Source organism: Borostomias antarcticus (genome assembly GCF_949987555.1).
Source record: "Borostomias antarcticus genome assembly, chromosome: 4".
In the NCBI taxonomy this organism is placed as follows: domain Eukaryota; kingdom Metazoa; phylum Chordata; class Actinopteri; order Stomiiformes; family Stomiidae; genus Borostomias; species Borostomias antarcticus.
This window is the reverse complement of record NC_140237.1, coordinates 31,019,762-31,034,588: the sequence shown is the minus strand read 5'-3', so window position 1 is coordinate 31,034,588 and position 14,827 is coordinate 31,019,762. Positions and strand designations below refer to the sequence as shown.

Here is a 14,827-nt window from a genome sequence, read left to right as displayed (position 1 = left end):
ACACGGGCGGCCCGTGATTTAGGGGCTCGTTTGTCGGGGAGCCGTGTGAATGGACGCGGCGCCGGCCCCCGCCAGCAGTGGGCGGGGCGTGGGGAGGACGCGCCGGAGTCCCCTGGCAGCGGATCTAAGACCGGGCCTGCTGTCCAGCGGCTGTGCTTGCCTTGGCACACACACACGTGCACACACACACACACTTACACACACACACACCCTTCCCACCCTCCCCCTCTCTGGGAATAGATAAAGGTCTGGGGTCTGTCCGTCTCCCACAGGGGCGTTGAGTGCTTGTATAGTTTCATTGAGTTGTGATGGCGGTGTCCTCCCCCACACACACACACGCCCCCCCCCCCACACACACACACACACTCTACTCCGCCGCACGTTCTCCCGTCTCCTCGTCTGACCCTCCGCTCGCCCCTCTCCCCTCCCATTCTCCAGGCCCCCGGACCGACGACGCCGGGACCTGTTCGGGATCGCCAACGCCACCTTCTCCCGGGTCACCGCCAGCCCCAGGACCCACCACTCCAGCAACGCCACGGGCCCGGCAGATGCCGGCGGCGGCGGCAATGCCACGGACGGCGAGCTGGCGGATCGGGAGTACGACTTCGAGGAGCGGGCGGTGAAGGAGCGCGAGCTGCAGATCTCGGGACTGCAGCCGTTCACCGTCTACCGCATCGACATCCACGCCTGCAACAAGCAGGTCAAGCGCTGCAGCGCCGCCGAGTTCGTCTTCTCCAGGACCAAGCCTGCAGGTACGGCACACACACACACACACACACACACACACACAGCCAGACGTCCAGTAAAGAGCTTTGGGTAAAGCAGGACCGTCTTACGGTTCAGTACGAGATCCACGGACCTCATGGTTAATGCCGTAGAAACCTGGTCACAGGCCATGACCTGTCGACTCGTCTGACTTCCTGTCGTTGTGTTGTGGTGGTTAGATGACTTCTCTAACGTTCTGTCTTTTTATTGTGGTGGTTAGGTTAGGGGGGTTAGGGTGTTGTGATAGTTAAGGTGTTGTGGTGGTTAGGGTGTTGTGATAGTTAGGGTGTTGTGGTGATTAGGGTGTTGTGATAGTTATGGTGTTGTGATAGTTATGGTGGTCAGGGTGTTGTGATAGTTATGGTGTTGTGGTGGTTATGGTGTTGTGATAGTTATGGTGTTGTGATAGTTATGGTGTTGTGATAGTTAGGGTGTTGTGGTGGTTAGGGTGTTGTGATAGTTATGGTGTTGTGATAGTTAGGGTGTTGTGGTGGTTAGGATGTTGTGGTGGTTATGGTGTTGTGGTGGTTAGGGTGTTGTGATAGTTATGGTGTTGTGATAGTTAGGGTGTTGTGATAGTTAGGGTGTTGTGATAGTTCTGGTGTTGTGGTGGTTAGGGTGTTGTGATAGTTATGGTGTTGTGGTGGTTAGGGTGTTGTGGTGGTTATGGTGTTGTGGTAGTTATGGTGTTGTGATAGTTAGGGTGTTGTGATAGTTCTGGTGTTGTGGTGGTTAGGGTGTTGTGATAGTTATGGTGTTGTGGTGGTTAGGGTGTTGTGGTGGTTATGGTGTTGTGGTAGTTAGGGTTAGATGACTTCTCTAACGTCCTGTTGTTGTGTTGCGGTTCTTGCAGAGAGAGCGGACGACATCCCCGGGCCGGTGAGCTGGGAGGGCCAGGAGGAGTCCGTGTTCCTGCGCTGGCCGGAACCCTACAAACCCAACGGCCTCATCCTCATGTACGAGATCAAGTACAAACAGGCCAATGACGTAAGTCCCCAGAGCGCCCGCCCGCCCGCCTGCCGGGCTAACATACACACCCTTTGTTCTTCGTCACACACCCCGTCAGTGGAGCCTCAGAGTGCACGTGCCAGGGCCTCCGAAACGCACGTGCCACGTTGGTAGGACTCTCTCTGGCTGCGGGCGCTGTGCTTATCACACACGAAAGCAGACCGTGTGTGTGAGTGTGTGTGCGTGTGCGTGTGCGTGTGTGTGCGTGTGCGTGTGCGTGTGTGTGTGTGTGTGTGCGTGTGCGTGTGCGTGTGCGTGTGCGTGTGCGTGTGTGTGTGTGTGTGCGTGCGTGCGTGCGTGCGTAAGCAGGCCGTGTTTAACCGCTCGCGTGTGTTGTTGTGGCCGGTTTGGGTTTGCAGCAGGAGAAGCACGAGTGCGTGTCGCGTCAGCTGTACCGGGTCCAGAAAGGGGCGCGGCTCAGCAACCTCGGCCCGGGGAACTACTCCGCCCGCGTGCGCGCCACCTCGCTGGCCGGCAACGGCTCCTGGACCGAACCGGTGGCCTTCTACGTCACCCAACACGAACGTATGACACACAAACACACACATCAACTGTGATGCTTAGTGTCTGTTCTCGTTGCATTATGTTTCATTTTATAACTCAGGCTCTCTATACACGATATTACTACAACGCTACAAAGTAACCGCCTTAGACCCGGCGTGCGCCCTGAAAACAAACAGGCCCTGTCCCCAACGCTCCTCTGAAACACGGCTCTGATCCAACAGGCTACGAGAACGTCCTCTACATCATGATCTTCGTGCCCCTGGTGGTGATCCTGCTCCTCTGCCTGGTCATCACCGCGTTCTTCGTGGTCAGTAAGAAAAGGTATGTGTGTGTGTGTGTGCGTGCGTGCGCGCGCGCGCCAGCCAGTCCTCATACCGCTGCGCTCCGAGACGAAGCCAAGCACGACGTCACGGCGGGCGTCCGGGAAAGAGGGGAAGAGAGAGAGGGGAGGAAAAAAAAAATCCCTGGTTTATTTTTAGCCGGGGTGTGAAAGAGCGGAGGTGCATGTTTTCACTCAAGATGTTTAACGGTGTTGCCGTAATTAAAAGCCTCTTTTTTCACACTTTTAATGGCGGCTTCAGGGGTTCTTTTGGAATTCCAGGGCGCTTTTTTCCCTGGGTAGACTGAGGTGAATTTTCATTAGAATAGCATGTCAAAGGAAAAACGGAGTAATTGTTTGTAAAATGCTTTCCATTTGTTGGCTGTTAATGGCGCGAGCCCGTGTCCTAAAGCAGGCTGCTTGTTGTTTGCCCAGGGACAGCGACAGGCTTGGGAACGGAGTCCTCTACGCCTCCGTCAACCCAGAGTACTTCAGCGCTGCCGAGAGTAAGTCAGCTCTCAGACTGCAGCCCACAGAGCTGACATTTTCTGTGTGTGTGTGTGTGTGTGTGTGTGTGTGTGTGTGTGTGTGTGTGTGTGTGTGTGTGTGTGTGTGTGTGTGTGTGTGTCTGTGTTCGTGGTCAGTTGGTCAGGTGTGTGTGCGTCACATGTTTACGTTGTGACGATATATGTGCGTATTATGCTGACTGTGTGTGTGTGTGTGTGTGTGTGTGTGTGTGTGTGTGTGTGTGTGTGTGTGTGTGTGTGACCGCCCGCCCCCCTCTCAGTGTACGTGCCAGACGAGTGGGAGGTGGCCAGGGAGAAGATCGCCATGAGCAGGGAGCTGGGCCAGGGCTCGTTCGGCATGGTGTACGAGGGCGCGGCCAAGGGCGTGGTGAAGGACGAGGCAGAGACGCGCGTGGCCATCAAGACGGTCAACGAGTCGGCCAGCATGCGCGAGCGCATCGAGTTCCTCAACGAGGCGTCCGTCATGAAGGAGTTCAACTGCCACCACGTGGTAAGGGACGCCGGCCACATTTTAAGGCGCTGACGCGGAGGCCTCCGTCTAGATGCGTCGTTCTGACGTAACGGCGTGTGTTTTGCGTGGTGATTGGTTGCAGGTGCGCCTGCTGGGCGTGGTGTCCCAGGGCCAGCCCACCCTGGTGATCATGGAGCTGATGACCCGCGGCGACCTGAAGAGCCATCTCCGCTCACTCCGCTCCAAAGAGGTAGACGCACGCACCCTCCCCCCCCCCCCCAAAAAAAAACTGCTCGTCTTGGCCCTGCGCCCCCCCCCCCCTCCTCCCTGCACCCTCCTCCGGAGATCTGATGGCGTCCATCAGACCGGTAGGAGGGAGGGGGCGGGGCACTGAGCCTACCCAGAAGGCCAGATTGAACTATTTTCACGTCTGCCACTTAGCTTCTCGGTAGGGATGCACGATATTATCGTCCAACCAACCAACACCCCGATACCCGCCAATCCCATCCCCTCCGATCTTATTTTGAAAGAATGAATATTACATAATTTTAAGCTTAATTTGCATTTGTTGGTGGGCCAACACGATAAGAGTATGCATAATAATACTGTAGGCCCTATTTTAATTCCACTACAGAAGAGATGTTATGATCTCTGCAATTAGGTGTAGGGATCGGGATCGGTATCTGTTATCGGCCAAATGACTTGGAACAGATCGGCCGATCGGATATCAGCCGAAAATCCAATATCGTGCATCCCTTCTTCTCGGGGGCCCCGATTCCCCCTCTCGTCCCCCCTAACGCCCACCTGGAGTTGAACCCCCCCCCCCCCTCCTCTGTCCTCCAGCACACCTCATCCAGCCTGTGCCTCCCGCCGCTGAAGAAGATGATCCAGATGGCGGGCGAGATCGCCGACGGCATGGCCTACCTCAACGCCAACAAGTTCGTCCACCGGGACCTGGCCGCCAGGAACTGCATGGTGGCGGAGGACTACACCGTCAAGATAGGAGGTAGGCGCGGCCCGGAGGGGTGTTCTGTCACCAAGGGAGGGGGGGCCTCGTTTTCATCTTCGGAGGTCGCAAAGAAAGGCACGAAACGGAAGATGGGGTTTTCGTTACGGACAGCGGTTGAGGTACGGTTGACGCGGTACGGTAGGAAGAGCGTTTAACCCCCTGTCCCCTGTCCCTCCCCTGTGTCTCCAGACTTCGGCATGACGAGGGACATATACGAGACCGACTACTATCGTAAAGGAGGCAAGGGCCTGTTGCCAGTACGCTGGATGTCCCCGGAGTCCCTTAAAGATGGCGTCTTCACCACCAACTCAGACGTCTGGTAACAATTCCCCGCCACCTCCCTGCGCGCATATGCACGACACACACACACACACACACACACACACACACACACACACACACACACACACACACACACACACACAGGCCGTCAAAAACGGGGTGACTTCATCTGGAGGATCTATCTGCTCTCAAAAAGCCACAGTTCCTCCTCCTCGTCCCCCACAGAGCGACGAGCTCTGCCTAGCAACAGAAGACATTAGCAGAGGATCGCCGAGTGCGCTGCTCGGTGTCAGACCTTAGTAGAGGACCACAGAGAGGGGAAGTGCAGCTCAGCCCCAGTCCGTGAGCTGCTCCTGCAGTATGTCGCGGAGGCCATGTTGCCGGTTTTGTGTATTCAGCGGGAACGGACGAGACACCAAAACCCAGCCCCAGCTCCTGTGTGTTTAAGCTAGAAAACTCGCCTCTGTGTATGTATATTTCCTCCATGTTTTTCACCGTGCTCTCCCTTTCCTCTCTTTCCCTCCCTCCCTCCCTCCCTCCCTCCCTCCCTCCCTCCCTCCCTCCCTCCCTCCCTCCCTCCCTCCCTCCCTCCCCCCCCTCTCTCACTCCCCCTCTCTCTCACTCCCTGTGAGAACTGCACCAGTGTCTAAACATCCACTTCCAGTAACAGCTGCAGCCGATACACACACATGGCATTTCTCCTCTCTCTACCCCCCACTCTCTCTCTCTCTCTCTCTCTCTCTCTCTCCCTCCCTCCCTCCCTACGGTATCTTGAGTCAATTTGTTGTCCCATGTTGCTATAAGAGGCCACTGGGGTCTCAAAGGGGTGCCGGGGGGGGGGGGGGCAGTGGGGGGTCTGCGAAACCTTTAGCGGGCCTTTTTAAGACCGGGGCCCCGTTAACTCACCTCCTTAATTCAGATTCCTGAACGAGAGAGAGAGGGAGAGAGAGAGAGGAAATGTCTCCGGGCTCCGAGGCTGGCTTTTGTAGTCGTCCAGATGTTGTTAAATGACAGGGCCGGGCTGGTCCACTCCGCCCCCCCCGCCACAACACTCCCCCCCGGCCCAAACGCTGCCCCTCGTATCTCCCTCTTTGAAGTTAGAGATTAAACCCAGCGCAACGTGAGAAAATCACTTCTGCTCCGCCATTAACAGGTCTGGCGGAGGGGGAGGGGGAGGGGGGGGGGGGCGTTTTCTGCCTCTCTCCTTCCTCATTTAACAAAGCACTTTTTATTTGTTTTTTCGCTGTGCTCTGGAGACACTGCTGCTCTCGCTAATTAGATACAAGATGTTTGGGATTGTTTGTGTATGTGTGTTGGTCCCTTGAGGCTTGGAGGGGGGGGGGGGGGGGATGTGTGGCAGTAAGTGTGCATGTGTTTTCATGCGTGTGTGTGTGTGTGTGTGGGCGAAGATGTTGTTGTGAGAGAATGCCTGTGTCTGTAGTTACAGCGTTTGATTATATTACTAGGTTTGTGTGCACTCGTGCGTGCCTAACCGCTCTCGTCGCCCCCTGCAGGTCGTTCGGGGTGGTGCTGTGGGAGATAGCCACCCTGGCGGAGCAGCCCTACCAGGGCATGTCCAACGAGCAGGTGCTGCGCTTCGTCATGGAGGGAGGACTCCTGGACAAGCCTGACAACTGTCCCGACATGCTGTGAGTCACAGCTCACCCTTCACACACACACACACACACACACACACACACACACACACACTCACTCACTCGTGCACTGACGCACTTACTCACTGTGACGCACAGGCTAAGCGTGTCACTGACGCTGGTGGGCGGGTAGGGTTTCAGGATTAGTCCACTGGAGGCCATGACCAACTAACCCTAACCCTACTGGTTGAGCAGTCTAAAGGTCTTTACACGCCGGCGGCGGCACGGATACAAACAAACACGCGTAACACTCGCCTGCAATTATTTCATTTTTGATTTAATATTAACACTATTCACGCTGGTGGCAATGCAACTTCGCAACAGTGCGACATTTTTTCAGTTATAGATTTGCGCGGCTCGCACCAAGGTGAGAATGATGGATTCAACATCATCCAGTGATATCGATCTTGTCCTCAACTAATTTATATAAATTAAATATTATAATAAATATTATAAGAAACCTTTTTTAATGGACAGGTTAATCAGGGGCACCTTTGAGATGAAAATAACCCATGGGAATAAAACTGGATCTACCCCCCGGAGCAGTGAGCACATATTTGGTTTCAGTGGTATTCCAATGAGCAAACTCCAGTTCTGACTCGAGCACGCCAGTCACGCTCACACTGCCTATGACAAAACAGCTTGTGCTTCCCAATTTGCACATGTGCTTCTGATTACACGGAGCTAGCTATATAAGGCACCTCATGTCGAACTGCAAGTATAAAGATGCTATATATACATGTATAAAGTGCTTTAGGACAAAATTAAACTAAACAATGTTATGGCTACAACACATAGTTTGAGGCATTGTTGGTGTCATAGCCCCTCACATCAGTAAGCAGAGGACCCAGCGCCATAATTGCATAATTGCCATTTCTTTTGTCCCGACGTTCCACCATTGTTGTTTTCAATACGACGTGTACAACGAGCAATGGCATTGGTCAAACTGATCTTGTCGCCGGCGAATGAGCGCAAAAATCGAAACTGTTTCCATGACATGGATTTCCCTCGAAACTCGCCATGATGTGCAAGTGAGATCGTGTTAATTAGTTAACCAATTAATCGCCCATCCACATCCATTGTATGACCAAAACGGTGGTAGAGCAATTATCAGACTTTCTCAAAAGTTCTAGTTTTGTCAACGTTTTGATCTGAACCATTGTATATGATCATAAGTAACCTTAAAACAGGGCTAAACATGTATTTTGCCTTTACTACTCCTTTAATCGTGCTTGGTCTACAAGGACCTTAACCCACCATGGTCAGAAGAAGCCAGCTCTGACGCATCGCCTCACCACCGTGCCTAACTACCTCCCCCCCCCACCACCCCCACCCAGCCCTCTCTGAAGCCCGAGCCCCATTACTGTTGTGTTCAGAGCGAGCGGGGGCGGGCTAAGTGCCGGACGCCGGGAGCGTGAGGCCTGCAGACGCGGCAGGAGGGTCACGCTGAGCACATAAGTCAAAGCCGGCCCGGCGTCACACGTGGCAGGGTTTAAGTAAAGCCTCATGACATCATGGGCAGAGTACCTCTGAGCTGCTGAGAGAAAGGATGACTGCCATACCCATTCTGGAGCACACACACACACACACACACACACCTCTGTGCCCTGTCTGACTCCCCTGCGAGTCCAGACACATTATGTGTCCCTTACTAAGCTTTCCCCCTGTGAAAGGCTTTCATATCTATCATGAGGGACAATAGGGGAGAGATTTCCAATGAAAATGATTCATTCCTGCCCAAAACGGTTTTGTTTTGCTGGGGGGAATCATTTTGTGCGCGGTTGTTTGGCGAGAGGATCTGAGGAAGCAGACATTTTCTCTGCCGTTGTGTTTTGTTACGTGCAGCTTGTTTGGTCATGGCTGACCTCACCTTTAAGAGAAACTCGGACGTTTTGGCACCGCGCCCCTGCAGCTCTGGTTTCTATGGTTGCCGGATACAGTGCCGGGAGTGTGTACGACTACAATTGTGCGTGTGTGTGTGTGTGTGTGTGCACTCCCTGACACTGAGCATGTGCTAAAGACTGCTGCTGCCTTCCTGCCTTTTAATGAGCCAGTGGAGAATTCCTAAGGGCTGCAGTGTCAAGTGCTGCAAAAATGTAATCCTGCCATTTGGTGAGAGAGAGGAACGAGAGAGAGAGAGAGAGAGAAAAAGAGAGAGAGAGAGAGAGGGGGGAACGAGAGGGAGAAAGAGGGGAACGAGAGAGTGAGAGAAAGAGAGAGAGAGAGAGAGAGAGGGGGGGGGAACGAGAGGGAGAGAGAGAGGGAGGAACGGGAGAAAGAGAGAGAGGGAGGAACGATAGAGAGAGAGAGAGAGAGAGGGGAACGAGAGAGAGAAAGAGAGAGAGAGAGAGGGGAACGAGAGAGAGAGAGAGAGAGGGGAACGAGAAAGAGAGAGAGAGAGGGGGGAACGAGAGAGAAAGAGAGAGAGAGGGGGGGAACGAGAGGGAGAGAGAGAGAGAGAGAGAGAGAGAGAAACGAGAGAGAGAGAGGGGGAACGAGAGGGAGAGAGAAACGAGAGAGAGAGAGAAAGAGAGAGAGAGAGGGGGGAACGAGAGGGAGAGAGAGAGAGAGAGGGGAACGAGAGAGAGAGAGAGGGAGGAACGAGCGAGAAAGAGAGAGGAACGAGAGAGAGAGAGAGAGAGAAAGCGAGAGAGAGGGGAACGAGAGAGAGAGAGAGGACGAGAGAGAGAGGGGAACGAGAGAGAGAGGAACGAGAGAGAGAGAGGAACGAGAGAGAGAAAAAGAGAGAGAAAGAGAGAGAGAGTGGAACGAGAGAGAGAAACGAGAGAGAGAGAGAGAGAAACGAGAGAGAGAGGGGAACGAGAGAGAAACACCAGGCTCTCCTTTTACAGCTCACACAATATCCAGGGTCCCTGCTGTTAGAAGACAAGATTTTTATTCTCCTTTACACAAAATGGCAATTATGAAAACGGTGATACTGTAGGTCTACACAAAATTACAATGCCAGCAGATGAGCACATTGATTTCTTAAGGGCCTAAAAATACCTACGTTATTGCCAATTCACCCAAACAAAACGTTTTGAATTCAAAACAGGAAGGGTCCGGTGAGACGCAGACTAAACCTATTGATCCGTCTGGAAACTGAACAAGCGCGCTCACACACACACACACACACACACACACACAGAGGCGGCCGGCCTAGTAAGCGGGCGCCGCCGCCCCTGCTGCCAACCCGACAGGTTAGTCCCGCCCGCGGGCTCCACTCCAACCATTTACGCTCAGCAACCCCACGCTGCAGGCTAAATGTAAACCTTACACACCAACCTGCATTCCTCCGTGTGGGGAGAGAGAGAGAGAGAGAGAGCGTGGGCGTCGGGAGGGAGGGAGGGAGGGAGGAAGGAAGCTGAGAGAGAGAGGGAGGGAGGAAGGAAGCTGAGAGAGAGAGAGAGAGAGAGAGAGAGAGAGGGAGGGAGGGAGCGAGCGAGTGAGTGAGAACTCAGTGGTCCAGTATCTCCTCTGTGGTCGGGGTTCAGTATCTCGTGTCTAGCGGTCCCCCTCACCAGTAAAGCGGTGCCCCAGGCCGAGGAGCCCGTTCTCGGGGCGGGGGGCGGGGGGGGGGGGAGCTGGAAGGTGTTGGGTTTCAGCAGCCCTGCGACTCCTGGGGTATTCTTAGCTTGTTTGTGTATAATTAAAGGTGTGGTGAACTGGAATGCGCCGCGACCCAAGCCATCCTATCATTTCTGCCGCCACTGATGCTGCCGTTGTTGTTGTTTAGAGTTAAATTGACTTGGTTCACTTAGTGTAGCTCTACATACTGTAAAGTTATGTTATCGCTTTCAGTTTGCTTCTTAACCTGCTTGGTGAGCTGTCGATGTATTTCACAGAGCCTAATATCATAGGGCTACTTGTAGCCGTAGATAGCGCTAACTACAAATTAGACCTTCCTCTTTGAGCGGAGATGAAGTTGTTTATCCCCTCCACGGTTTGAGGTTTCGCTATAATTGTGGAGTAGACTGCCATCTGTTGACTGGAGTAGGGAACTAACATCAGATAACTGCTTCATAAACAACCCTGTCAGCCCCGGGAAAACAAGTCATTAAAACCATGGCCATATTTAGACCCGAGAGCAAACGTTCAACTAAACCAAATATTGGCATGTCAATTGGACAGACTTCATCATGTCCTTTTGAAAGTTCAGCTAAAAGGGATTCATTGTTGATCATATCGTGTGTGTGTGTGCGTGTGTGTGTGTTCGTGCGTGTGTGTGTGTGTGTGTGTGTGCGTGCGCGTGTGTCCTCCAGGTTCGAGCTGATGCGGATGTGCTGGCAGTACAACCCCAAAATGCGTCCCGCCTTCCTGGAGATCATCAACAGCATCAAGGAGGAGCTGGAGCCGCCCTTCAGCGAGATGAGCTTCTTCTTCAGCGAGGAGAACAAGCCGCCCGACACGGAGGAGCTGGACATGGAGGTGGAGAACATGGAGAACGTCCCGCTGGACCCCGCCGCCTCCAGCCGCCCGCCCATCTGCGCCCCCACGTCCAGTCAGCCCCCCGCCCCGGCCCAGCAGCCCCCGCCCTCCCAACAGACGCCCCCCTCCAGCCAGGCCGGGCCCTCCACGAACCCAGCCGCCCCCTCGTCGTCGGGCGCCGGCGCTGGCGCCCCTCCCCCGGGCCAGTGCCCCTCCCCGTCATCGTCCAGCCCGCCGGGCGCCGCCCTGGACAAGCACTCGGCGACAGCGGCGGTGGCGGGACAGGTGGCGGCCAACGGGCCGGCGGCGGCGGTGATGCTGCGGCCGGCGTTCGACGACGCGCAGCCCTACGCCCACATGAACGGGGGACGCAAGAACGAGCGCGCCATGCCGCTGCCCCAGTCCTCGGCCTGCTGATCCAGGGTTAACGCCCCCCCCGCCCTCAAACCCCTGGCCCCGCCCTCTCTGTTCTACAGAGCCTGTCCTGTCGGCGGGGAGCTCCTCCTTCTCAACACACACACACACACACACTCCCTCCCCTTTTTCTTTGTCTGTCTCTTTGTCTGTGTTTCTCTGGGCATCAAGGCGCCCAGCAGGACAGTGGACCTGAGAGATATCCGGAGAGGGGGAACGCGACCGGTCTGTTCTACTGTACCTCAGTGGACTCTCTCTTTTCCATGTTTTTTATTGTATTTTTGATTTCCTATCAACTGACTCAACGTGACAAACAACCATCTGCTGTGGTGTTGGAGGAGGAAGAGGAGGAGGAGACTTGAGTGGAGAAGAAGAGATCCATTCAGGGGGCACGTTCTCTACTGATGGCTGAACTTGTTTTATATATATATCGTTTTTTTGTTACTTTTTTATAGATTTCCAAATAGGGAAAAAAAGTGCAAGCCTTTATGAATTGTGACGGTTTGGTCGGGTGTGGGCGGGCATTATTGTGAAATCGATTAGCATATCTGGAAGCGGATCCAATGGAAAAGCACTTCAAGAGGTCGGTCTCTGTATGCGTTTGTATCTCTGTGGGTTGACAGACGTGCATGTGAACCTGTCCATGAAGAGGAGCGGTCGGCCTCCTCTCACTGATGATGCTCTCCGGCCACTGGGAGCACTGGGTCAAAATGGCCGCCACTGAAGACAGTGGTTTCACTGAAAAAGGGAGGGGCAAACGTCAAATCTGCCAAAATTGTTGCCAAATTGTACCTTTTGTTTTGTTCTCTACCCGTTCCCTAACTCTCTCCCTGATTGAGCATGAAAGCAACAAAATCAAGCATTCTGACACATTTTTACACTGGCGTATGTTTTTCGTTTATTTGTTTTGTTTTGTTTTTTTTGTATTACAGAATTGTAAAAAAAAAAAAAAAAAAGATCAATGGAAAGTGATTTTCCTCTAATAACCTTCCTTCCTGTTCTCCGTTTGGCCAGGAGTTTGTTTCAACATGTTCTCCTTCTACACCGGTTATCCAGAAGGTTGAGCCACATTAGACACAAAGTGCTGTTATATGAAGCAAAAAGGACGTAGCGCCAAAAAAGCAAATAGTCATGCAAAAAATTATTTAAAAAAAGACCAGAAATGGGAAGGGATTGGCTTAAGAAGCAGACCGATATGAACACTAATATTCTGCAGACTCAACCTTGTATAAACGAAGCGTTTGCTCAAGTCAAGTAAGGCAATGTTCGATACAGCAGGTATTTTTTTAGACTAGTCATTAGTCTCTCTAAGATCCAGACATTTCTATATTGGTCTTACAGTTGTATGTTAGACCACAGAGCATTTACATACATCATTTGTTTGTGTCACTTTTATAACTTTTTTACTGTTCAAGATGTTCATCCAATTGTCTGTACAGAAAGAAGCTGCTATTTTATTCTTTATTTCTCTTGTGGTTGTAATATATATCTATATATAAAGAAAATCCAGGTTTAATCTATGACCGTTTTCCACTACAGTCCATTTCCTTATGCTTGTACTTCTGCAAAGATTCATATGAAACAACATTGTTTCCTCTTTCTCTTTAAGGTATGATGTTTTGCCACATATTGTCCAATGCCTTCATTTTTTTTTTTTTTTTTTAACCATTCATTTTCTTTTGCTAGACTGAGACCTTAATTTTCTTTCCTTCTAGAGGTATAGTGATTGTATTGATTACTGTTGATAATGGTGTGATTGGTCTTCTCAGTTGGACCCCTTGGCTCCGTGCCAGTCCTGTAGTCTTCTAGTGCGCGAGGTGTCCCCACCGAGTCAGTCCTGTAGTCTTCTAGTGCGCGAGGTGTCCCCACCGAGTCAGTCCTGTAGTCTTCTAGTGTGCGAGGTGTCCCCACCGAGTCAGTCCTGTAGTCTTCTAGTGCGCGAGGTGTCCCCACCGAGTCGGTCCTGTAGTCTTCTAGTGCGCGAGGTGTCCCCACCGAGTCAGTCCTGTAGTCTTCTAGTGCGCGAGGTGTCCCCACCGAGTCGGTCCTGTAGTCTTCTAGTGCGCGAGGTGTCCCCACCGAGTCGCGGATGAATCTCAGGTCCAAGCGAAGGCGTGACTTTTCTCCACACATTCTCGTCGCTGGGCTTGTCCCCCTGCTCCATCTACACTCAACCCTCTAGCTTTAACACCTAAGCCTGGACTTAACACAGCTGTGTTTTGAGACTGAGGTTTAGTCTAGTGTTCAGAGCCATCTTCACTTTTCTCTCTGTCATGACCACGTACCGTAGCTATATCTCACTCCAGTCATTTCTCAGGCTTATCCTGACTATTAGGCCGTCGCTTACCTGAGACTCCACCCCTCCCAAGCTAATTCTGTCACCAACAGGGGCGTACCGACGCAGTACAGAGCACCCACGTTTTATTTTGATAAGGTGTAGTGACACGATTATGGACCCTTCGTCATTTTTTGAAAGTAAGACCAATCCAACCCTAAAGCCGCATGAGAAGACGTTACCCAACATAAAGGAATGCATTTCCCAAACGGTGAACACTGGGGCTGCACCTGGCATCTGTCTGTGTTCATGAGAAGTTGTGATATGGAGAGGACCACCTGGTAATTTATATTGAAGGATTGATTATTCACCTCAAATTAAAATGCATAGTTTTTTTTTTTTTTTTTCCCTACCCATGATGCTTTCACGGTATGCTTATTTATTATTTTTGTTTTTTCCTTCTCGTGATATGTGTAAATCACTGTAAAAATGCCCTGCGAGTAAGTATTACATGGAGAATATTTTTCTATTTGTTTTTCCTTTGCTTTCATGATTGGGGGACATGTAGTTTTTCCTTCAAGCATTTATCTACCTCACTCTTTTTTAGATCTATGTATGTGTATGAAAAGACGATACATCTCACCCTTCTGTTCCTCATGAACCTGTTATGACGACGCTGTACTCTGTTATCTGGCGACCGTCACGGACGCCACAAACCCTGGAGGGGAGAGGCGGAGGAGCACGCAGACATTTACGAGATACTGATCCGATTTGGCTTCAGAAGCTACGCAGTTTCATTGATACTGAAGTCGTGTGCACTCTTATCTCTTCCTATTCCAGCTGGAAAGGGAGGTCAAATTCAAGTGTGGAAGCAGAGATCCAAACTGTTCTGCGTAATGTCTGCCTCAGCTCTGTCCTCCTCACTCCTTCACATCCTGGTTATTCCTCCCATCACACAGCTGGCTTGGGAGGGGATGGTTGTGTCAACTGTATTTTTGGATATTGTTTGGTACTGTTTTGGTATATGGATTGAGAACGTTTATTGAAAGAAACTTGGGTGATGCGTGATACGTTTGCTCTGTATGTTTCAGTGCTGTTGTGAAGTGAGTTTATAGTCAGATGGATGTTTGTTTTGTGCGGCCATAGCATCGGAGAACCAAGCCACCGTTTATGTCAATGATTTCAGAATA

The 14,827-nt window shown here is 52.0% G+C and overlaps 1 protein-coding gene across 1 annotated transcript in view; it reads left to right on the top strand.

Annotated features, from left to right (window-relative positions):
• Positions 1–11,365, top strand: part of LOC311308244 (insulin-like growth factor 1 receptor) — a gene marked incomplete at both ends in the record, with an annotated part of 61,954 nt that extends 50,589 nt beyond the window's left edge. Inside the window, 11 exons of the mRNA XM_084437181.1 lie at positions 439–752; positions 1,619–1,752; positions 2,133–2,298; positions 2,499–2,598; positions 3,032–3,102; positions 3,384–3,613; positions 3,717–3,824; positions 4,418–4,580; positions 4,773–4,902; positions 6,380–6,514; positions 10,783–11,365. Of these exons, the coding sequence (XP_084293307.1) occupies positions 439–752; positions 1,619–1,752; positions 2,133–2,298; positions 2,499–2,598; positions 3,032–3,102; positions 3,384–3,613; positions 3,717–3,824; positions 4,418–4,580; positions 4,773–4,902; positions 6,380–6,514; positions 10,783–11,365 (2,134 nt within the window). The remainder of the gene's footprint in view (positions 1–438; positions 753–1,618; positions 1,753–2,132; positions 2,299–2,498; positions 2,599–3,031; positions 3,103–3,383; positions 3,614–3,716; positions 3,825–4,417; positions 4,581–4,772; positions 4,903–6,379; positions 6,515–10,782) is intronic.
• Between the last annotated feature and the right edge of the window lie 3,462 nt (positions 11,366–14,827).